This window comes from Grus americana, chromosome 20 (genome assembly GCF_028858705.1).
Source record: "Grus americana isolate bGruAme1 chromosome 20, bGruAme1.mat, whole genome shotgun sequence".
In the NCBI taxonomy this organism is placed as follows: Eukaryota; Metazoa; Chordata; class Aves; order Gruiformes; family Gruidae; genus Grus; species Grus americana.
The window spans coordinates 12,778,544-12,803,941 of NC_072871.1; the positions used below are offsets into that span (position 1 = coordinate 12,778,544).

Here is a 25,398-nt window from a genome sequence, read left to right on the forward strand (position 1 = left end):
TTACTTGGTTCAGCTAAACAATTCTGACATTCACTACAGAAGTCTGTTTAAATCAATAGTTCAGAACAGAGTTTGGGTCATTAAAATACTTTCTGGCACTGGAAAAGTCTTCTACAGAATCATATCTTTCCTTACAAATTCAACTATTTATAAACCACCGATCAGTTTCTATGCAGCCCATTTTCAGCTTTGAAAGACTAAAGAAAAACTCTCAAATGTAATTGCAAAAGCAGCTCCACTTATAAGATATACTGCTGCCCAACAGTGTGAGACTAGTGAAGTTTTAAGGGACGGTAGACTTGTTTTATTTGATGTACTGTCATTTTATTTCTGAGCACCAACAAACACAAATTCTGACTTGAAGAGACACTGCATTGGTGTTTGGACTATGGGTTGATTTGGACTAGGTACGGGAAATCTGCATGGAGATCAAATAACAAAGAGCAAAAGCTTCTTAGCACAGCTGATATTATCCTTGGTTTTTACCCTATAAGTGTATTAAGTACATTAATACATTAACTGACACTAAATAACGTAGCATTTGTTTCCTCCTGAGGCGCTGAAATTGTCTGTTGTTCTCCCATCCCCAGCTAACAGAGGTAAAGGTGCACAGAGCGGCGTGAGGTAACTGCCCTCACACAATGCTGTGGTTTACAACTCTGTCTCCCGCACCTCCCACTCCCCCTTTAATCAATGTTATTTACCTAAGCCTTTATGTTAACTGAATATTCAAGTTTTAAGCCAAGTTAGTTCTCTCTGCTTAACATCAACAAAGTACTAGTAGCATTTCTGCGGCTGAGATGGTTTAAGGATATAAGCAAGCCAAGCTTTGTTAAGAAGAGGTGATATCTTTTATTAGAGCAACCAATAACATTGGAAGCGAGTTTTTGACCATACAGTCTCTTTCGCAAGGCTAAAATTAGAGGCAGAAAACTTCAAGAATATTATAATAGCAGATGTATCAGTCCCTTTTTTTCCAGACTGGGCAAATATGATCTACCTATGAAATGGAAAGGCAGCCTATATATTGTCAACTCAATTTTAGAAGCAATGCAAAGCCATCCCAAACATTCCCCTCCCATTACTAAATGCTCATTCCACTTAATGACAGCTTTCTGTGTCAGACCACCTTGGCAACTTTAAAATCTACAGATTAAAGACAGCAGAGGAAATGACTACAGATGTTACCCTTTTCATAAACTAGTACCTCCTAGATGTTCTTGGCAGCAAATATTTTGCCTACTCTTAATTGAGAAGCAGGTGGCCTAGATTTCTGTGCATTACAGGGCATAATCCAGCACATGTATATAACGTTATTGCAACTACTGCAATTTTAATAATAGAACTGCAACATAAAACAAGAACCACACGAATTAGGAAGAGTAAGTGTTCTTAGCGGGGAAGAGATGTGGTTTGCGCACTCTTCCAAACTAACCTTGTGAGGAAGCGAGGCTGGGCAGTGTCGGTGATGAAGCAGCTGATGTGACAACACCAAAATTAAATCCAGACCTAGGAGGAGAAAGGAAAGAATGACACTTCGCTCCAAGCGTTGAAACTTCCAACCCCATGATTAACACAACTTTGAGACTCAGATTTCCAGTACAGACTTGCCACAGTCAGCCACACAGGCACAAGAACAGTTTCTCCAACAACTAAACAGGCAGAGAGAAGCATGCATGCAGGCTGGGCTCTATTTGTTTCCCCTCTGACAAGGCTTCTAAAGTGTTCAAGAGAGTCGCAGTTCAAAGTTCTTTCGACCACCCCTCATCCTCCCATATTCTTTCCCTTCTGCTGTATATTTCTTCCCCACTCAGCTCGGCAGCTGAACACCACCACGCACCAAATCCTGATAGCTTTTGGGAGACTAGCAAAAGCAAAAGCCACAGTGACGACTAGAGTCTATTTAAAAGAGCTAAAAGGTAAGAGACAGTGCATGTACAAAAGGGAATAACTGGATACTACCACCTGTCAAAAAGGAGATCACTCAAAGCAAGACAGAAATGAAGAGTTTCCATTACTATTTCATACTAAAAATATTCCGTCTTGCAAAAATACTGTGATCTTTCACAATGAGCGCTGGGGTCCTCCAGAGACCTTCATTCCCCGAGGCTTTTTAAGCTTTCTGCAATTGTCAAAGACCAGCTGCTGATCTAGAAGTCTGGCTGTGTGACTAAGACATCACTGACAACAGCACTGTATTTAGCATGTGGTTTACAGACTGAGGCACTGCAGCCTGGGACAAAGACAGGGTTTGTTTGCTTTTTCAATCTGAATTTCCATCTCTCAGAAGGACTGTTTTAGCCCTTTGAAGGGCACAGCAAGGCCTTTGGGTAACATCCACTTGACTAACTTGCAGAGAAATGGTTAAGACTGAAAGAAACCAGCCATTTGAAAGTATGCGTGTTCTGAAATACTCCATGTTACCCACTTCATAAAGAGAAATTCACTTGAGTATAAGATAGGTAAACATGCAAAATTTCAAACAATCATTTCTAAGGAGTTGCCCCTCTCCCCCAAACATAAGATATGATCAAAGAAATATTTTTGTCATTCCTGAAAAAAACACACTCTATAAGAGAGATTTCAGAATAACTGTATGTTCATAACATGTGTCTGTCTTTATGTTACTGTTACGTAACAGAAATGACCAGATGGCATGGGCACTCTCTAACCACCTTCACCAACAGACTATTTTTCAAGCCAAAATATGGAATGCGTTCTGTTGTACTAAAATAAATAATTCAGCAAGTTTGACCATCAGCACAAATTTCAAGCCCTAATGGGGAATTCCAGCCCGTCTGTGTCTCAAACCTCTGCCAGCATTTCAAACACATATATGTAGACCCAGGTTAGAAAACCCAACATCGTTCTCTTTGGAATACATCTTCAGAGGTGAGAAGTGTTAATATGACCATGTTCAGGTTCGTTCTTTCTTCTCTAGGAGCAGAAGCTCCAGTGTCCAACCTCTTCTGCTGCTGCTGTAAAGCCAAAAGTTCATTCTCACATGCCTCTGCACAACTTGCTAGGGATGATCTTCCTGCTACTGCTCTTTTGTTCACTAAAAGAACAAGGTTTAAAACTCACTATGGTCTGCCTCTTTTTTCCTCTTCCTTAACTCCAACATACAAGATATAGCATAAAGGTTCTTCTGACTCTGTGAGAAGCGGTGATGTGCACTCAAAGACCGTCAGCAAACCCAGTGCATCAGACCATGAGTGGTTGCTTAAACCACAGTCATATTGCTCCAATCTCAAATCATCACCAGGTGATGACAAATACCAGTACACGCAATGTACGATTTGTTCAATAGCCCACTATAGATAAGCCTGAAATGGAAGCCAGTCGTTATTTACTCTTGATTTTCTTGATTAGTTACAGACTGAAAAATCTCAAAGCAACACAATATCCTGTCAAATTCTCCCAGACCTTCAGACCTCACTCAGGTTGGCTTCCACAAACTCTGGTGTGCCCCCTCCCTCCCCAGTCTGCCACTTGCAGGTGCCATTTTACACTATTATGCAGCTTGTAGGTAACACTGGCTGTAACAGCTGATACACTCATATTTAACATCAACTGCAAAGATATGTTAACATTCATACAGACCCCACAGAAGAAAACGAAAATGCTTTGTTAAGCTGTGCGGTTGTTGCTGGTACTGATGTCACTGTAGAAGATGTCACAGCTGTAACTGTTTTTACTGTCCCTTGTCCTGTAAGTTACAAAAACAAGCATTACAAATAAGAAAAAAGCACCTTGTCATCCAACTATCAAAAGGAATAGTTTGCACACGCAGTCTGCAATTTTATCAATTGGAAACAAAACTTTTTTGCCACTTACATCAGGTCTGATATTTGTGCACAGAAACATTCCTGCTACTGTTACAACATTAGAGAACAGATGAAGTATTTCAAAAATTTAAGGCAATAATATATATCTGATTAGAGCAAAGACAGGCATCTCCATCTTGACAATAAAAACAAAACAATAAAGAAATAATCAAGAAATCCCTGGTAAAATCTCTCAACATACCAAAACACATTTGAAATAAAAAGGAAGTTCTATCAAATTCAGGAGCTGACATTTGCAATAAACCAAAATTTAAGAAGCATTTGCCAAGTCAAATATGGTTCCCAGCTATTTTTACTGCTTCTTACCCCTGGCTAAGAGGCAACCTACATCCATGGATTAAAGACAGAAGAGCAACAGAGACGGATTTCAGACATTTATGCAAGAGGCTTATAAAACCATGTCCAACGCAAGCATTATTATCTAATATACATTAAAAATCAATTCCTTCCTTCCCTAAGAGTTTCCTCTTCCCCCGTTTGCACTGAACGATGTAAACGGAGCATTCCTTTCCTTAGAAGCTTCTAAGCTGTGCGCAACAGACCACAGTATCTAAACTGGCTTTGAAATCATCATACAGCCCAGTGCTCAGACCCAGTACCTGCATTAGCTCATTTCAAGCCAGTTCAGGTACTGCTGTGGTGCTGCAGCCTATAGTATAGAAATACGCGTCAGACATCAATGCATGGAAAAATTATTCTTGTCACTTCAGGAAGTAATCACTTTCCTGCACAAACGCAGCAACTTTTCATGTTTAAAAAACAAAACAGCAAATATGTCTGTGGCTTGCTGTCAAACCACAGTAGCCTTTGGTAGATGTGCTTTCAACATTTCTTGTTAAGGGTTAGACGTTCTGAATCCACTTTGAATGAGGAATTGTATCACTGAATTCTAGATGCAGGCACAGAGACGGAACGCAGGGCCATACACAAAACCACTCTCCTGCTCTTCTGCACTTTGGCTTTTCAAATTCTCTCAAGATTGGCACAACAGCCTATCAGTGCAGGCAGATCTTTTTTCCTCAGTGTCTTTATTTTCTGGAGCGTACACCCTGATGGGTGGAAAGAGACATCCAGGCCTTATTTCCGTCTCCACCAAAGACAACTTACCTGAGATTTTGTTGCCAGATGATGTTGGACCAGATGTAGATGTCATAGGACACGGTGCACACACCGCGGAAAGTGGAGTCTGTCCCTTAAGAGAGCTTGTTAGAGGTGTCTAAAAACACAAAACCACTTCACGTCAGTGCAGTCTGTCCATTAACAATGGTCCTTCTGACCCTGGTCTGGTATTACAAGAGTCAATGACTTAACAACAAACTAGAGGAAGGTGGTTGAAGCACTTAGAAGTGCCCTCCAATCTTGGGCCCATTATGTCTTGACACTTAAATACAGGGTCAAAACTCTTTCAACAAGTCTCTTGCAGAGGTCAGTAAGCCTCTATGGGCAACAGCTCAATGATTCCAGGGGACAAAGACTGCTGCATGGTTTTTTGATGTGTGGACATAAAACCTAGCAGTTTGCCGACTAATAAGAAATGTTTTCAGTGGAATAACAGGATAGGTAAACTACTCTCTCCCTTGACTGCCTAGCACTTTTTTTTGGGGGGTGAAATTTAGGTATATCTACCTAAAACAGTTTCCTTTTTCGTTAGTTGCAACCCTTACTGCTGCAAGGCTGTGGCCATTACAAAGCTGCCAATCTTCAAAAGAGAGAAAAGGCAAGACATAACAGAGATATGCCTGGCATCACACTGTCGAGATCACAGACAAATAAGTGGTTTGCCAAGAATGCAGGACAAGCTCTGAAAAGAGATTTTTAAATGACCTGTTCACCAACAACTAAACCAAACTGTGCTGAGCATGCCCAGGTACAGTATTCCATAGGGAAAGGGTTCTATATCAAGATACCTGTTTAGCTTGATTTGTAGCAACAGTTGCCAAAACTTGGTGGACTGCCTGGGCTGCAGAGTGAGGTACAGATGATCTTAAAAAGAAAAATTAAAACGTTAAGTGAACGACTAGTCTAAAAGAGGACTTTCTCACCTCTCAAAAAGCACTGCTTCCAGAAGTCTTGAACAACCATCATTATTACAGATTCCACACACAACTCCAAACGAACAAATCTGATTAGGGAATAAACCTCTTAAATGAAGCTGCCATATTTAACAAAGGAAGCCTGCAAATGTGTTTAAAGCTCTAGACTTAAACAATCAAGTCTTCTTCACACACTCTTGTCTCTGAAGAGACTCTGGCCTTTCTATTTTACAGAGAGTTGATGAAAAATCAGCAGGTAAGAAGATTACAATTTTATGCCTAGTGGATAACAAATTTAAAAAGCTGCCTTTATAGTGTGGAGCCCAGACAAGTACACGCAAAACACACAAAACAGTGATTTTGCATAGCCATTTGGTCTTGGATAGGGGAGTTTGGGCCTTAAACAGCTTTGCATTACTAGTAAGTCTGTCCTTCCTTCCAGCAACGAGTGCTCACTATCCTGCACGGCCTGGATTTGCCCTCTGCCCAGAGCAAAAGTAAAGCAAACAAGGAAAACTTCAGATTAGCACTGGAAAGAGTCCACATTGGGAAGGCGCAGCTGTAAGTTTCAAGTTCATAAAAACCCTGAACAAAGAAAACAACGGAAGGTCTGTGAAATTCGTGATAGTGTAGGACCTTTTCCCCAGAAAAGTCTCAAGATCACTTGACCCACAGTTTCTCTGACAAGACTGTGAAAATGCTGGTTTTGATTTCAGTTGTGGAGAGAGGGGTTTTTTGCACTGAAAACTATGCATGGGCAACTGGACGAGGACCACCAACACACCTAGCCACAGGCCATTGAACAACTGATAACAACAAAAAAAATAATTACTGCTTAACAACCCGAAGAGTGTGCTGTGGCGGCAAAAGAGAGCCAGGATGTTCGAAGTAGCAAAAACCAATGAATTAACTTTGCTGGGTGAACGCTCTTTATTTTAGTGCTGAATCTGACTGGCAGGCATGGGTTCATTTGTGTAGAATTTTTAGAGAGTACATTTTTATGAGGTCAGCTATAAAATAAGATTGTAAAAAGCCTTCAAGATATCAAGCTAGCTGGTGCTCTATAAATTAGAGATATCAATCAATACTGCCAGTGGAAAACTACTTGAAAGTAAGAGAGGTCTTTAACTACAGTTCAGGTGAAAACCAATCTCAGATATGTATCGCTCACTCATGTCCCTGTCTATGTACAGCCAGTACTCTTTACTTTTTTCATCATAGTTATGATGAAACAAAGGGTGGAGAACTCTTCCCGGTCATAATATTGGTTTAAGCAAAATTTCCCAAGTAGAGCTGTTCGTGAATGTTACTTTCAAGAGATGCAGCACTGCCATTTCCCCTCTCAGTTTTAGGAGAAAATAAGACAGTAAAAAGCTCCCAAACTGTTTCCCAATTAAAATGCAGAAGAAACCATGAAGTAAATTTCAAGGTCAGCAGCTGAGTACCGCCACTGTACAACACTGTTCCATTTGCAAAAAGCTGCATCAAAGGAATTTCACCTTTTTTCTTTGACAGTGAAGACTATACATGCACACGTATGAATCATAGAATGGTTTGGGTTGGAAGGGACCTTAAAGATCATCTAGTTCCAACCCCCCTGCTACGGGCAGGGACACCCTCCACTAGACCATGTTGCCCAAAGCCTCATCCAACCCGGCCTTAAACACTTCCAGGGATGGGGCATCCACAACCTCTCTGGGCAACCTGTTCAGTGCCTCACCACTCTAACAGTAAAGAATTTCTTTGCTAAATATGAAAACCAGAAGTGATGCAACAACAGAAATTGTTCCAGGAGCTGCACGTATAGCCTACAGTTATAGGGATAACAAGTTTGTAACTCTATGTGACCTTATGACCAGATGTATGTGGTGAGTTTATCCTGCTTTATGCGGTAAGCCCAACTTTGCTCAGCCTTTTCAGTAGTGCCCTTGCTTCCCCAGCCAAGAAATGGCAATCCATTATCTTGGTCTTAAGCAATAGTAGGAACTTCAAGCAGAGTCAGTTTCAAGGTCATTACGACAACAGGGAAAAGGACTACTTCTGTGGCTGGGACAGAGCCTGGTGATAAGACAGAAATCTCCGGAATGAGCTGAGCTGGCTGTTGTCTGTAGGAGGCAGAGAAGTAGGAAAGCCAAGTGTTACAGCTAACTTATGAGAAATCTTAACAAATTCAAGGTTAAATACCAGAAGACGACATTCAGAATTTACTCATGAGGAAGACAGCCTTGCAGCTCTGTATTTTTCCAAAGCAATCGGCCCCTATTGACACCCAACCCTTCAGTCAAAATTCTGATCTCAGAAAATTTGAGACAAGTTTCCAGAAAAGCCAGAGTACAGTTCTTCCTCCCTCAGGGGTGAATTTGGGAAGAGGCAGAAGAGGCATAACTCTGTAATGGATGACGAAGTAGAAGCACCAACATCTGGACAGCTGAAGGCCACAGACCACACCCAGCGACAGAGGGATGCACTTCCCTCACAGAAAGAGGCAGACCAGAGGTAGTGACTGGAGAGATACCAGATCCAAAGTGTATATTAGCAGTAAAAATCACTGGATGCACTAAAATGCATTTCACAGACTAATGGACAAGGAGGTTAACAGTGGTCTCGTCGTTTGCTCAGGACAAGCCATTAGCAAATCCCCGAATGACCCGGAAAGAAAATATTTCTTCCTTTCATTCCACAAACCCAATACTCTTCTTTAAATGCATCCACTTTTAAGTCTTACATAGTCAGACTAAGTAAAATACTACTACTGCTCCCCACAGGCAGATGTGCTCTATTGCAAGTGCTACCGAAGGCTACCAGAAAGAAGGGGAGCACCCACTCACCCTATTACAGTGGAGACAGCTGGAGTCAATGCACCAGTCTTGAGTTCTCGCACATTCACCACCTGAGGGACGTTCTTCAGAGTTGATTCAGTCAAGGAGGTGCTTACAGCTTTAAGGGGGAGGGAAAAAAAAAAAAAAAGAAAAAAGAGGTAAAGATGATATAAGCATTTATATTACACATTTCATTCAATATGTTGCCTATTAGTAACTCCAGAAGAAATCCATCCAAATTTCTAGAAAGTATGTGGTGTATATGGCCCAAGATGTTTGGTATCTCAGCCTTCAACCGGGACACCAAAGAAGTGGACAGCTTTCTATATAGTTCGTACATTTTTTGCTGTTAACTGATGAAATCTTATAATTCTAATGAACTTTCCCTACCTACATTGTAACATCTTAGGTTAACAGAAATGAACTGTGTAGTTACATGAATTCTGGCAGAGTCTGGGGTGTCACTAGTCTACTTTCTGCACTTATGCTCTCCTTGGATTAGTTTATTTTCCTTGTCCAATTTCTCTACCAGTAACTGAATTTTGCTTCTTTTCTGCACTGAGGCTGTAGCACTGCGGAAGCACTGAGAAATGTCTAAAACCAAACAAGAAAAGCTTAAATTGGGGGACCTTTCTCCTGTCAACTCAAAACCTTACAAGCAGATCCAAGGCTAAACTCAACAGTTCACCTTTACCTTTTCAAAATTAAAAAACTGTTTTACAATTCAGATCTCTAATTGCATAGCTAATAATGAAGACTTATTAATAGCGGCCAGTGACATCCTCTCTCTGCTCTCCAACAGTTTCCTGCACACAGATCAATTGCCATGCCAAGATCTCTGAAGAGTCATTGACATTTCTGCCACTGTACAGATGAGAAGGGGTACAAAGAAACCCAAGGTGGGAGTTTCTCAGGCATTTTGTCTAGTAGCTTACAGGAAGAAGAAAGACAAAGAAACACTGGATAGCTCAGAGGTGCAACAAATACAGATCTGCGTCACATTTTGTTTGACGATCCTCTCCTTTGAGAGCACTAAATTCCTGTGAAAGCCACATTCAACTACTCAGAGGTCACTTGAGAGATTAGCCATCCTTTTACCTGGGGACTGGTTAGCCATCTGCCTCCGCAGAGCTGCGGCAGCAGCTGCTTGTGGCGCTGGAACAGTGACAGTGGGAGCAGGGGCCCCATGTTTCACAGTCTTTGTTGCAAGCATTGTACTGTCTGCCCCTTGTGGTATGATTCTGTTTGAAGACATAGGCACTAAAAAAAAACAAACGAACAAAAATATTACAGTTCACTATCTCTGCAATTCAGGGAGACTTGAAAGCCTTTGCTGAACTACAGTTCCTCTGAGTACACAGCTTCCTTCTGACAAGGCTGACGTGCACGCCTTTTAAACAATCAACACAATCTATCCCTGGCAGTTTCTGTATATCCCAATGAATTTAGCAAGTAAGTCACAATAGCTGTCATTTCAATGCATTAGATGACTTTCACTTTGCTGTTACAGACACTTCTGCTGACATCTTGTTTTTCTCTCCAGCTACAGAGATTAAAAAAAACCCCTCTCACACACAAGGAAAATTGAGTGTATGCAAATATAGTTCTTACTGTGACTCACTGGGCTCAGAACTCCTAACCTTGGCCACACCAACCAAATGCAGTAGTACTTCCGTTTCCCAATCTTTGGGTATTGTTTTAAGAAATAACGGCATACACTTAAGGCAAATTACTAAAGGAAGGCAACGCTACCTATGGTCAGTACTACCTGAAAGAAACAGGCTATCAGAAAAACACAGTCAATGAGTCAAGACATATTAGTGCTTTTAGCTCAGGTTCATGAGGTTACAAAGCCACTCTGCTAACTGCTTCTGGAAACTTGGCAACGTAAATCCACATGCTGCAATGTCATTTCTCCAGGACCTGGAGCACTGGCAATGGATACAGTGGTTAAAGATACCAACAAACACACATGCAGAATAGGAGAGAAATTGCAAAAACAACTCACACAAAGAACCCAGGGAGAGGTGCTGCTTCCCAAAGGATGGAGACTGAGCCATCAAACCAGGCTGGATAGAGGGAGTACGGACCACAGGAGCATGACGAGGGACTTGGACTGGAGCAGCCTCTTCTTCCTGGTCCACTGCCTGTGAATCCTCATTCTCCAGCGACTGGGAAACTGAGGATGTTGAACTGACTTCATCCAAATCTTCATAATATCTTGTGGACAAGAAGGCAGATCGGGACAAACTTGCTGCAATATCAGAAACAAAATCATGTGTGTGTATTACGTTCAGGGAACCATACAGCCTAACAGTCAAGACAGAGACACCCTATTTTAGGATGCTCTTCTACCAGCTTGTTTTAATCCTGCATTGATAGGATCTAACTTCTTAACTGCCAGGAAAGGCAGCCTGCAACAAGACAGTATCTGAAGGAAACTCTTACTGAGAGCAGATGGGGGAACAGGAAATAAGAAGTATGGGTTGAGGAGTGAGAAGCCAAAAGCTAACTTCAGGACTGATTCCCACAGCAGGTAAGTCACCCTCCTGGAAAGCATTTCAGACTTCTATTGTAACTAAAGGTTTACCTGGAGCTGTAGACCGAATTGGTGGAGTTTTCCTCTTGGCTAGGAAATTCCTCAACTGAGTCTGTTTCACAGGGGATAATTTAGCTGGAAAACCAAAGACAGCTATTAGTCTATAATCAAACTGCAAGGCAAAAAAAATAATTCACATTTATGATGTGAGTGCCAGGAAGAAAGAATAAATTACCAGGTACTTTAGGCAGAGGTTTGGCATGTGATTCCAAGGTAGTTTTCATCAAGGCATTGCGCAGGCTTTCAAGGTCACTGTCAAAACTGGGACAAAGCCGAGCAGAGAAAAAACACGATCAGCAGGAAGAAACCAACCCAATCGGGAACAAAAGGGGGCCAAAGAAGCCACTGGAACCTTTGGCTTATCTGGATGAACAACTGGCTCCTCTAGATACTGGGCTATTTAAACACATGCATCTTTATTTTGGAAACTTTAAGAGCCATTCACTTCTTCCCCTGAATTCAGACAGACAACCAGTAGTACCTCAGCCTAGATGCTCTATTATCCTGTTTCCCATAAAGACACATTAACTTTTAGGGGAAATTTCTGACAAGCATCGTACAATGTGTCACAGAATATAACCAATGAGCTTCTGTATTACCTGGGCATAGTTTAGTATCATTTTTAGAACACCCTGTCCTCCCAGACCATGTCCACAAAACATCATTCTTTGGAGGATGCACCCTTGCACGTTGCTGGGGGCAAGACAGAAGGAGTGTCGACACCACTCAGGAACTCGTATTTCACATACCTCTGAGCACTGCTAAGAGAAGATGTATCACTGGGAACACTCCACTGAGATGTCTGATTATACAGTCGGAGCTGCTGCAGGCTGTTCACGAGCTGATTTAGTCTCTTCCTCTGCTGATTGATTATTTCCCGGTTATTAGCCAGGGTGTTAAACAAAGTCTCTCGCTCAGGAACTATCAGACGCCTTGAGACATCAGATCAAGAGACAGGGATAAGGACCATTCTATATATCTGGCCACAAACAGGCATGCATACACAAAGTGGTTTAGAGGTTCCAGCTATTTAAACTCCATGGGGTCAAACATGGTTTAGTGAGAACACCAAAGCAGTTCAGTACATCTCAAATGTGTATTTCTCCTTAGTATATGCTGCACGTTTATTCGTTTAGCTCATTTACTTCAGGATGTTTTATTTATTAGAAAAGTTTCATTAGCTACCACCAATGGATGCATTTGGTTTCTACAAAGCTTATTTTACTTTTTTTTCTACAAGCGCTATTTACACTGTACACTGCAGCAAGCTTGTAACAAGTATGAAGCCAGTCTGAACGTGTAGCTCCCATTAGGTGTCTTAGTCAAGCTTTATTGCTAAACTCCCTTGAAAAAGATTATACTTAAATGGAAGAAGGCTTTTGTCTGTTTAGACTAAAGCCCAATTCACCGACGTGTTCCTTACAGTTGTTCCGTATTCCAATTCCAGTTACTTACTTCTGCTTTCTCTTCTGTTCCAGGTACCGATCCCACTCCAAATCCAGAACGTCATTCACATCCTGAACAGCAAATTTCACGTACTGGTGCAAGCGTCGAATTTCCTACCGTGCAAAATAAAGTCAGCTTTTAATTCACTTCAGAAATCTTAGTTTCAGTTGAAGAAGCTGAAGACCCTTTGGGCTCATTCAGTCCAAGCCATGCAGCACTTTCCCATATTTCTGCCTGGAAAGTTTTATCAGTATAACAGAACCCAACATAGTGAAAATCTACTTATAAATCAATGGGGTACTCACAGGTCTTGGCTTGGACATTTTATCCCAGCTCTCAACTAGAAAAAATACTTTCTATAATGCTTGTAAAATATTGCCAGGTCTTTACAGAAAGGGTTTTACAAACATCAGACATGATACAAAACAAACCTTATTCCAAACCTCATTTCCAGAAGATGAGTCATTTGCTCCCATTTTATATTGTTGAAACTTTTAACATTTATAGGTAATCAAAGCTTTGCAGGCTATTCACATGGCTCTAAGATACCAGCATTCACAGACTATGATTCATTAAAGCATTCACAAATGCTCACAACTCCCACATTAAGACAAGGAATTAACTTGATTTTTATAGGTAGGAGAGAAAGGAAGAAAGGAAGGCAGGCAGGCACAGAGAGAGTAAAATGACTTATCCATGACCACATAGTTGCATAACTGGCACAACTAAGCCAGAGACCTCTGGCTACAAGCTCTGCTCCCTAAACAAAACCAGCGTTCAGCCTCGTTATTGTCATCCCTCCAGCCTGCCATGGCATGAACATGTCTTGAACTCTGATCTTGTAAAATTGAAGCTGCAGTTGGTTTCAGCTCATCTCAACAGAATGCTCACTTAAATACAATGATGAGACAGCCAGGTAACACAGCTTGGGAAAAATTCTACTGCAACTGTTTTCAAGATATAGAATGAAATTCTAATGCAACATACCCAACCTGAAACCAAATCTAGTCCTACTGTGGGCTTAGCGTTACTACCAAGCACAGGTTTCCTCTCTCCAGCAACAATAGGCATTATATAGCGGCAGCTCTCTGGACAGCAAATTGATGTGGCTGGACATCAGAAAAGCCTCAGGATCTTTAAAACTTCACTGAAAGCTAATCCATGAAGTTGACTAAGTGAGCTTTTCTCACCCAGGAGAAGGGGGATGATGTGGATTGAACAAAATTTAAGAGCCAGACTAGAGCTGTCTTTCTTGTAAACTTTCAGAAAATTGACCTGAAAGCTCTCTCCTTACATTCCGATCCACTTCCACTTCTCTCCCACTCTGTTATTCTTCCCTCATGGTCCTCTCTCTAGATCAGTGAAACAAGCATTTCAAGATTATCATCCCTCTGAAGTCACAAGCGTAAGCTTGAAATGTCACAGAGACATATTGGACATCAAAGCAGGCATACAATTAAGACTGTGAATCAGCCTACAGAATCCAGGTGAAGATTAGAGATCAGCCCTAAAAGAAATTATGTCATGTCAGCCGATTCCTAGTAACCCTCTGTGTGCATGCTCTTGATGCCTACTGTAACAAAGATGACATTCAATTTTGTCTTCAGCCTGCTAGTCAAACTTCTTGATGGGAACTTATCAGTGTATAAAACACCAAGTATCATTTATAGGGCACGTTGACTCTATTTTGCTTAGGGTTAAACAGCCCTCTCATCACCAGAGCTGTAACAGAGTGCTTCACCCCTAGTTTCTTTCATGCCTTTGAAAGCCTCTTTATGTACTGCTGGTTATTTTCTTTTGTGTTCCAGTTTTAAAAATATCATTTAGCTTCATGCTCTGCCATCCATGAAATTAACCACACAATTCTGTAAGTCATAATAAATCATCAAATTGTTTCATAAGGCACTTGCTGAAGATTAAAATAATTCCAAGAATTCTTCTACAAAGCGTTGGAAAAAAAAAATTATTTTAACTGAAATCCCTGAGCAAACACTCCAGGCTGAGAAGGAACAGGATGTCAGGAGTCACATTGTAAGCTTAGAATAGACTTGGATCTCAGGTAAACTACTTCCCTTCAGCAGGGGTTTTGAATCATCGCTGCAAATGGCAACAACACAGAGGAGCTTTGGGAGAGGATTTTCAGCATGTTTTGCAAACGCAATAAAACAAAGCTCATCACACTTTTACTAGACTATGTTGAAACAGCAAATACCTAGGGCAGAACAAAACTACTTGAGTATGTGCAACCCTCAGTTTTGTTTTATTTAAGACTCTAGATTAGAAGTTGGCTAACCATGCTTCATACCTGAAGTTGTGCTTCACTCTTGGGATCCAAAGGTTTCTTATAGAGCAAGCGTAAATACCCCAAGCTATGATTCCGTTCATTCTGTTCTCTAGCCTCCTCTACCCCTGCAAATCCCTCCAGCAAGGTTGTCTTCAGAATACTAATATCTCCATGAAGTGACTGCAAATAGAAACAGAACAGATGGGACAAGGTAACGTTTTTTCATTGCCATCTCTAGCACAGGGGCTTCTGCAAGTGTCTGCCTGAAAGCACAAATGCAAATGTCACCCCTACATTAAAAGCAGCACAGACGGCTGTTCCATCTACATCAGTTCAACTTTAGCAGGTTAAATAGGAACATCAGGTGAGGATCTGTCATTGCTGAAGAGCTAAACAGTTTGAAGATGCTTTGCTCACCTCTGTTGTCTCTTTAATTTCCAAGAGGAAGGTGTGAAGATTGTCTGACTCAGTTCGCAACAGCTTCATTTCCTCTGGAGTACCCACTTGAAAACAGGCTTTGGAAGTCCGGGCCTTCAGCTCCTCCATCTCCTTCTGAAAATGTGCAATCTACAAAGTCAAACAGAAGAAAGTAAAGCCACTGAAACACGGCAGGGTCTGGAACAAATGCCACAGCTCTTAGATAATGTTTCTAATACACCATAAACACCTGTCACTTTGCAACCAAAGCAGGAAATTCTTCTTGAACATTAACAGGAAAGAACACTCAATTCCAGCATAGCGACTGAAATTAAAGATGACTAAACAGGGCATACAAACAGCAATTACAAACCAGGCTGATTATCTTGGGAAAAGCTTCCATTTTGATTCCTAAACTACTGACAGACACCATCAGAACACAGATGAACTGAAAGTAAGTGTCTGTGTACCTATAGAGTGGTCTTACAGCTTCTAAAATGAAGAAAACTGCTGGAAAATCTCACCTCCTCTCTGATTCCTGCTATGACAGGGTCTGAATCCTTCCACTGGTGGGCCTGTTTCTCTAAAGCTGTGCTGGGGAGTGCTGATTTGCCCTGAAAACAAAACAAAACCAAAACCAGTATTAGGAATATATCCTTAGCAACAGGGAGCTTAGAATATCAAAAAAGACCTGCTGTTAGAAACTCCATTCAGATACCAGTCACTAGGGAGACAGTCGTCATAAGCATAAATACTAGCTGAACAGTAAACTAAGACTGGTATGTGCATGTTTGAAATAGGACTGCAGGCTACCTGGAGATACGTGGCTAAAGCTTCATGAAAGCAAAGGAAATTTTTATGTGCTGCTCTGTATTACTGCTTTGATTTTAATATCCGACAAACTTGGTGTCTCTCTCAATACATAGTCAAGGCATCTCTTGACTGCTCATTGGCTAGGAAAGCTGTGAACCCTTGTTTCCATAACAACCGGAAGAATTAGTTTGTACAACTCTGATCATGACAACGTATAAACACAGCTCTCACAACATGCACAGAACATAGTTTTATAGTCCCACAGATTTGCTACTATTTTAAAGTCAAAAGCTAGCTAATTCTTTCACCTAAGAATAGCCATTTCAGACCAATGAATTCTAAGCAACTCATGGGCCAGGTAAAAACATTCACCCTCTGAAGAATCCACTCAAGTTCCCATTACCTGAGTAGAGCTCGGCTTTGCTGCAGAAGGGGTGATTTTGGCTGTCTTCTGTAGTAAAGAAGCTGAAGGTATATTTTGAGCAGGACGTGCCACTGCAATTTAAAAAGAGGAACAGTGATTTATGAACTTATACAAAGGTTGAGAAAACAGGCTGTGATCAGACACAATCATAATCACTGCTGTCAAATCCAAAAGGGATAGTGGTATGGGCCCTGGTGCGAGAACACACTTTCCTTAGGTCCTGTTTCACTCCCATCCAATTTCTCCGCTAATGACAACAACTGTCACTCTCCAAAATCTGGCTGTACCGCTCCTGAAGGACCTCAAAAGCCCCAGTCACACAATCATTTGAGAGATAGAATATCATTCTGCTAACAAATGAATGCTATCTAATTTAAACTTGCTTGTGACCACTTTGAACTCTAGCCACTCCAGATGAAAGATAAGGCACTGATTTGTGTGACTGCCCAGAAACATTCTTAATCAGAGCCGTACTACAGAACACTGAAAATGCCAGAACTTCTGGATGAACTTAAGAAGCCCAATGTACTCATTTCACATACGGCTCTCTGGGAACAAAGGGCATAAATAGAAAAACTTCTCAGTTTCAGTACAAAGTCCATTACTTCATTACAGTGTGCAAATCAGGAGGTCCACTGCATCAGTAAAAGCAGCAGGAAAAACAAGAAAGAAGCCAAGTGAAGCTCATTATGTCTCAAAACTTTTAGAACATTGTAAAGTATTATTCCCAATGATATGCATCAGACTCCTACCTGTGCTGGGCACAGGGGTCGAAGCCTTCAGTGACATGGTAGGAGAGGCTGCAAGGGGCGTGGACTGGCTCAGAGGACCTCCAGAAGCAGTTTTTGAAGTGGTAGAGAATGAAAACATCGTGGAAGTGCATTGACCACTGCTGCTAGTGGGAGAAGAGGTGCCTACAGCAGAGAACCTGCAAGAGAAAGCAGAACATCCTCCAGCTCTGATGCAGTCCTGACTGCTTCTCTCCATACAAAATGAAGCACAAAAGTTCTAATGAATTAGCATCCTCTGGGACCAACAACTCCTCAAGCTCCAGATGCAACATTACAAGTGTAGCTTCTGGAGACAGTGTGAAGGAGCCATTCAGGATCATTTCTGAATCCATGGAACCACAAAGACTGCTACCATAGATCCACCCAGTGAGCAAAAGCCAAATATCAGCAAAAAGTACTACCCTGCTTCAAAATGCACCTCATCGATTAGCACTAAAGCGCCAACTATAGCAAATCTGAGCTGCCCTTCAGTGTCAGCCTTGCAGCAAGGCTCAAACAGAAACTCTGCAAGAAAATATGAATTTCTATTCATCTGCAAACTCAGCTCCTCAAGGCAGCCAATTTAAATATTTGCAAGCGTATCATTTGCTTCATACACAAAATATAAAATTTAAAAAGCCCTAAGAGCTATCATCAGGTCCTGGTGCAGTAAAGATTTTTTCTAATTAAAAAAATAATTATTTGAACCATCAGAAATTTCTTATGATGCATTTACATGAAAATTGCTCTCCACAGAAACAGCTCCAATTACCATAGCTCTGTGTTTTAAACCATTCTTTCTAAAAACAGACAGCAAGTCTCAGGAGGTAGAGGGAAGAGTGGGTATATGAAATCTGAGTACACTCACTCAAATCCATTTTGCATAGTTTCTAATCAATATTAATTTTCTTTCAGTTGGCATGAACAAGCTTTGAAGATTTCAGATGCTGTGTTCGGTGGCCAAGCACCCATTTAAGAACAAAACCAAAGTGGCACCTTCTCCACTGAACACAGGAGTGGAAAAGAAATCCATCAGCTATGGATACAGCTTCCTCGCAGCTCTGCGAGTTATTCTTTAGGTTAGAGGTAAGGAACCTTCAACAAGCAGAGAAACTTGTGCTATCACCACCACACCAAACCAGTCCCAGACATAAAGGATTTCAAATCCCAGGGTTCCCCAAGAGTCTTTAACCATGATTTGCATCAAACCAAGGCATGGAATTACCATTTGATGCCTATGAAGCAAAGATGAAAAAACTAAGTCTCTGGCAATTTGGCAAACTGTCATGCTAATTTTTGGCATCATCCCTCGACTAATATTTTGCCCATGAACATAACCTCTAGCATGGGAAGCATTGAGGGTTTTCACAATCAACACGGCTATATCCTGGAGAAAGAGAGGCTTCCTCAGTGCTTTCTTGGAAACATGAGGAAGAGCTGTCAGGGCAAAAAGCCAGAAACCATCTTCAGAACTACCACACATTGTCCATGCCTGGAGCAATTTAACAAGTATCCCAGCCACTGCATTAACTACTGTATCTATTTACTTCTCATTGAGGTTCACTTTGACTGAAGAGGCTAAAGGGGAAAAAGATAACTTCTGTGCAACAGGTGTCGTGGAGAATGGTGGCCCCGGTGAGCTGTCTGCAGCTGGTTTAAAGTTCATGGATCCAAACGAGAAGGAGGTAGCAGTAGCTGTAGTGGTGCCTGCAGAAGGAGCAGGAGTCACGGACGCCTTAGGAGAAGCAGAGGAGAAAGAGAATGTTGCTGATCCAGTCAGACTGGGAGCCAGGGCTTGCTTGGAGGCATCAGTGGCAAAGGGATAAGGCGGAGGATCACTGCCCGTGGTGCCAGGCATCTTCACAGTTGAAGGCATAAAGGAAAAAGCAGCTACTCCCCCTCCTGCAGGAGGCTGACTTGAGGCAGGCGCAGCAGGAGCAACACCTGGTACCATGTCAGGCTTTAAAGAAGTTGGAGGAGTGGTTGGAGTTGTGGCAGTACTTCCTGCAGAAAGATAAATGGGGAAGGAAGAGACTCATTTGGCTGCCCTGACTAACGGCAGAAGGTATTGCAAGGCCAAATGCTATTTGACGAGGACAGTTAAGCACTATCTCGCTCGCTAGACAGACAGTACAGCGAGAAAACAGAGCCGGGCTTCCAGTCCTCAAACCCAGTAAGTGATACAGAAACTGCACAAAGTCCAAGCCACAATCAGTACTACAGTCTGTCTAGATTAATATTGCCTGGAATTTCCTGTGAAAAGGCTTCACCTTTCTCCATTGACTCTGATGAGGTTCCTGCCATCTCAAATAAAACAGGCTGTCAGCACGCAAGTCAGCCAGTGCTGCAAAGAGGCAGGCTGCCAAACAGAAGTATTCTGCTTGGGGAAGGAGAAGCAAATTTGGGCTTAGGGAAGAAAACGGTGGGTTTGCAGTTATTACTGCATGCATGCAGACAAGGAAAACAATCAGCTTACCTGCCTACCCCAGCATAGGAAACTGCCTACTTCACACTGCATATGCCAAAACATGCATAACTCAGGTAAAACTACTACACTTCACCTGCTAATGCGATTTTCACAGTGCCGCATAAAGCTATTGTTTCAACAAACTTTTGCTGCAAACATCTTAGTTCTTATCATGGCCTCTTGTGGCAAAATACATGGAGGAAAACCGTCATCTCTCCGAAGCACGCAGATCATGCTCTGGGTCTGCACAGTGCTTGATCCTTGTCCCCAGGCAGAGTCTGCAGTCACTGCTGCAGTTCCAGTCATGCACCCCAAAGCTGGGCAAAGGGCTCCTAGAATTTCTTTGGCCTTGTTCCCCAAAGGTTGATTGCACAGTACAGTCTAAGCGCACAGTCTGTAAAGTGCTTGAGATACCGTATAATGAATGGGACTAGATAATTTCACTGACTTGCACAAGACAGAGAACAGTCCTGGGAGCACAAAACACCCAAGAACTGTTTCGTATTACCATTATAAAGAAAAAAATATATTTTCTGTGACCATATACATGTCTGACTACCAAGCTTCAGATGAAGCTGACAAAGATCCACAAATGCAAGTGTTTCCCTAACCCACCGGCACACTTACCTGCTGATTTTGGAACTCTCTCCCCTACTAATAGCAAAGGCTCTGGGGTGACAATGAGCGATCTGACCCCTGGGTTTTGATTGATCATGTAAAATGGGCAGAGCACACCATCTGTAGAGAGCAGGATCAGAACTGGAGCTGGAGCAAGGGTCTTCTCATCACCTGCCAGAGACCACACACATAAGTCCTGCAGCCAAAGTTTCCTGTTCAGTTCCTACTGGCATTGGCACCTTCATGTGACTTGCTTAGGACAATAGTTCTTACATTTCTCCCTTCTTGCTTTCACTCACATCTTTGTTCCTTTGTTTCTCTGTCAATGCCCAATTCTCTTTTTTTCCTTCTTTATTCCTTCCTACTCCTGACTTCATGTTTCATAAATTCATAGATGAAGGGTTATTTTGACAATCAAATGTCATCTCCTGAATGACAAAGGCCAACTTTCAACCACAAACTCCTGTGCCAAGCTTTTTCATATTTTGAAGGAGTCCTTTTTTCACCTATACTCTGCTCCCTCCTTCAATCCTCTATACCTTTCCACAATCCCCACATACCACTGGGTCCTGTCACATCATTAACATTCACATACATTGAGTACAAAAGAGAATTGCTAGATAGGAAGCTTTAACTTTAAAGAAAGCCAACATGAAACATTCTGATGATCTGAATCTCTGATATAAAATAATTGCATTTTGCACAGCTGCAGCTTTGAGCCTAGAGTCTGCTTCAGTTCAAATATTCTCAGCACAAAGGCCCAAAAGCACTCCCTATAATTCTAAAAAGAAAAAAAAAATCTATAATGGTTTAACTGTGTTTAATTAAACATAAAACCCCAACAAATCTAGGGTGGAGGAAAAATCTGCTATAATCACGGTGCTTTGTTTGTCAGGCAGTGCAGCAGATGGCCACGTTTCTCTACCTATTAGTTCTTCAGGAAAAGCGTGCTAGGGAAGGGCAGTTTCCACATGGGAACAAGCTCCAGGACAGATGAAGTTTCTTTGCAAGCTTGTGAGAACACAGAGAACGTGTTAGCAAAAAGCTAACCAAAAACCTTTCTAAAAACTCTAAGGCAGCACAACCTGGACTTAAAAAAGCTGTCCTGACAGATTCCTTAATCCAGTAACTGTACAGATTAACAGAGAAAATGCTTCAAATTCAATTTTGCATTCAAGTATAAAGTTTGACCTCAATTCCCTTCTGCAGGTTTTCACTCAGGTAAAGTTCTCAGTTAATCGGCACCCTCCTGTGCTCTTCAGGAACTCTTGACTGCAGTACCTTCCACTCTGCCTGAAGGCACCTCTATTTCAATCTGTCTCTGGGTTTCAAAGGAGAGTCTTCAGAATTCACTAAGATAGAGCACAATAGCTCAAATGTATCTTCAGCCTCTGACAAGGTGCTTTGAAGATCCTTCAGGCAGCACAGAAGGTACAGCAACAATGCAACTGGCTATACGTAGAGCACAGCAGGGTTCAGTCAGTACAGGCCCTGTGCTTTAATGCAGAATTAAAACCTACGCATTCACCTCAATGGTCTTTGCTTTTTCTGGCTTTGAAACTAACCCACTTTTCCTTTAGATCACTGCAAATGTACTTCACCACAAAACAGTTCTGCAAAATGACATAAGCTACAAGAATAAAGACAACCTCACAGGCAGTCTGAAATCCCCAGTGTTAGAATATCACTCCTTTAAACTCACTATTATCCCAGCTCTGTGAAACACAGACATAACTCAGGTGCTTTGTTTGCCATGTCTGTTAGCGTAGTATCCCAGACTGCTGAAAGCTTTGGGGAAGAACAGTAACACTTTGCCATTTGAATCCCTACACAGAAGTAAGCCCACGTGTGCTGTGGGCTTGGTATAAAAAGGCAGGATGTGTGCCAGTTTCTCTTCCAGAACGATCTCCTGGAACCCTGAGAACCGGGCTACCCCTCAAAAATATCTCATCTATTGCTATTCTTGGACTATTCCACAGGAAAGACTAACAAGACTTACTGATTGGGATAGGCATGTTACTGGTGTAGTCTACAGCAACGCCAACAGGCAGAGTGTCATCGCTCTTATCTGTCACAGGAAGTTCTGCTCTGCTGGAGTCCTCCAAAACCCACGATTCCCAGTTCTGTGAAAAGATTATTATTTTAACTACTGCTTTCCTGTGATCAGCCTTCTTCAGAACTCTAGCCTACTACAGTTGGACTGTAGCAAGACCGCAAAAAAGCTAGAGAACATCTACTTAAATTTGTCAGATTAACAAATGCCAGAAGTCTCAGGGACCTTCATAGATTTGTGTGGGACTTCTCATACATCATCGCATGTCAAAGTTAAGGTCAGACAGTTTTAATGTCTAACTTCAACTGATGACCTCACATGAATCACTTCATTATAGTGAGCCTGGCCAAATTTAGAGATTGCCAGGTAAATCATGAAAAATAGACTTCTGGTACTTGGCTCACAACATACTGTGTTTCTGCTTATCCTTTCTCTTTTGCATCACTTGGATCTCTTGTTCATCTAAGAATTCTGTTTATCTTAAGATTCTGTACAACTCAGATGTAAAAAGAAAGGGGTTTTTATTTGGTTTTGGGGTGTTTTTTAAAAATACACCATCTCATTGTATTCTGGGTCCTACATAGGTTATACTCGCTTAGATTTTCAAGAAAGAGGAGGTACATATGCACAAATGCAACAGGAACAGAATTATTACCTGATCCCCTTGCCTGGCAAGAATGCTGACTTCTGTGGAAGCTGCTGAAGCTGCCAGAACTAGATCCCTGTAAGCATGGACACAAATAGGTTAAAACCAACATGGCAACCCACAGCAAGGTCCCCAGCTCCACAATTCATTATCATCTCTACAAATTCCTAAGTAGGAATACAGTTATAACAATACGTTACTGATTTTTTTCCCCCCCAAAATGAGGGAAACATGATTTGCTACATCACTGTAGAACTTCCCCCCCCCCTTTAAAGCTAGTCACCAGGGACTGAAACACTTTGCCAATTAATGATTTGACAGCAACTGTATCATCATAAATAATGACGGTCCAAGTCAGGTAGTTGAAAAGTTAGGAGCACCTTCTTCACACAGATACACAATTAAGCAAGACAAAAGGTCACACTTTACCCAACCTATAATGATTTCCCTTGAGATTATAAGTTATGACAGATTTTAAACAATAATATGTTTTCTCACCAGACAAATGAGTACGTTGGCATGGAGATAAAGCATGCAGGAAATATTAGCAGTACTTACACAAAGCATTTTCAAAATAACAATTTAATTCCTCTCATATTCAGAAATTATACAGTTTACAAAAGGGAGGAACACAATATGCTGAGAAGCACTGACTACTCAGACACGTATAACAAAGGAAACACTTTGCCATGATTCCTGCCACTCACCATTCCTCAACATAGTTAAGGAAGTAATGATGCTGCCTCTCTGCGCAGCTCCCATAGCAAGGCTCCATGAAATTCACAAACTTCTCTGGTCGCTTCTCTTCCTTTTTCTGTAAGGCCAACATTGATAATTTACCTTCCAATGCAGAAATCAAGTAACCTCCCATAAATATGGCTGTATGAGGGTACGCCAATAATTGCCACATATTTCAAGAGAGAACAGGCATCATGAGACCACTTGAAAGACAAAGAACAAAGCAAACAAACCAAAACCCTCCTCCAAAAGATAAAGGGACAAGAAAGAGGTTACTAGGGAGTTTAGATCTCACAACGTCCCCCCCAGCAATAACCTGATACTAAATAAGAGCATATCATCAGGCCTAAAAATCTCCTAACCTAAACGAAGAAAATATATCGGGACTCTACATCAGGTAAGGTTTTATTCCCAAGTGTTTACTTCAGAGGCTAAAAGTCTTCATGTCATAATTTGATATTGGCAGTAAACACATTACTGATCAGTTGGCAAGTGGACACTACTCCCTCCACTCAATCCCCCCCCCAGCCCCGAAACCACGATTTACAGTAGTACCAAACTCAAATTCTACACGATGCCAATGTGACTAATAAAAGCAACTTTCCATTGTAATAAGTCAAAAACAAGCAACAAACATTTCTGTTGACATGACTTGCTGGCACTTACAGGCAATATGGCTATTACCACTTCTGGAGGTGTTTCCAGTGTCCCATCAGCCGCCGCATATACAATAGTAAAGACATATGTGCCAATCCACAGTACATCCAAGACTGAAAGAGAAGGAAACAAATACCTCAGCCAGAAACACTTTGGAATACTTCCTTCTATCTTGATTTTAACTGTGCACAGCACACAAAAGTGAAAAACAAACAAACAAGGAAACACTAACTTCTGAACTACCAAGATAAAGAATTTCAATGATCTGTCTGCAGAACATCAATCTTATTAGGGGGAAAAACCATTTGATCCCAGAAATTTCAAACACAAACCATAAGAATGAATTTGATTTGCTTGACGATATCACAGGCAAGACAAAGGTGGTGTTTCCAAACACAGATGATGTTTTGGCATACCCAAATGAAGTGTTTCTGCTTTTCTAAACTGACTGCTTTGACATGTTATTGAAGAGTCAAAATGACGAGATGAAACTCACACAAAATATGAGAATAGCATTTATATCCAGAAAGGGAGATTACTTGTGACAGTACTGTCTATCACATCAGTGAGCAAAAAATAGCTTTTAAAATGCATATTTAAAACATTCTAGATGTAGTCATGGACTCTGGCGGACTGGCAATTTTTCTATGCAACCCAGAGATAAAGCATATAATAGTTTGTCTCCTATTTTTTAAAAAAATATCACACTGTAATTACATAACCAGTGCAGTATACAACTGCTGTAACTAAAAACAACACAAGGAAG

At 41.4% G+C, this 25,398-nt stretch overlaps 1 protein-coding gene across 3 annotated transcripts in view; it reads right to left on the reverse strand.

Moving 5' to 3' along the window:
• NUP214 (nucleoporin 214) overlaps positions 1-25,398 on the reverse strand; it is a 44,610-nt gene that overhangs the window by 14,874 nt on the left and 4,338 nt on the right. For all 3 annotated transcript variants that reach the window (XM_054848298.1, XM_054848297.1, XM_054848299.1), the window contains exons 7-28: positions 24,642-24,745; positions 23,945-24,051; positions 23,247-23,313; positions 22,538-22,661; positions 20,548-20,709; positions 19,001-19,457; positions 17,436-17,611; positions 16,663-16,754; positions 15,971-16,060; positions 15,447-15,596; positions 15,051-15,209; positions 12,755-12,858; positions 12,049-12,231; positions 11,475-11,560; positions 11,291-11,374; positions 10,709-10,954; positions 9,799-9,960; positions 8,710-8,818; positions 5,756-5,831; positions 4,956-5,064; positions 3,604-3,709; positions 1,436-1,509 (exon numbers count right to left, since the gene is read on the reverse strand). In XM_054848298.1, coding sequence (XP_054704273.1) covers positions 1,436-1,509; positions 3,604-3,709; positions 4,956-5,064; positions 5,756-5,831; positions 8,710-8,818; positions 9,799-9,960; positions 10,709-10,954; positions 11,291-11,374; positions 11,475-11,560; positions 12,049-12,231; positions 12,755-12,858; positions 15,051-15,209; positions 15,447-15,596; positions 15,971-16,060; positions 16,663-16,754; positions 17,436-17,611; positions 19,001-19,457; positions 20,548-20,709; positions 22,538-22,661; positions 23,247-23,313; positions 23,945-24,051; positions 24,642-24,745 — 3,027 coding nt within the window. The remainder of the gene's footprint in view (positions 1-1,435; positions 1,510-3,603; positions 3,710-4,955; positions 5,065-5,755; positions 5,832-8,709; positions 8,819-9,798; positions 9,961-10,708; positions 10,955-11,290; positions 11,375-11,474; positions 11,561-12,048; positions 12,232-12,754; positions 12,859-15,050; positions 15,210-15,446; positions 15,597-15,970; positions 16,061-16,662; positions 16,755-17,435; positions 17,612-19,000; positions 19,458-20,547; positions 20,710-22,537; positions 22,662-23,246; positions 23,314-23,944; positions 24,052-24,641; positions 24,746-25,398) is intronic.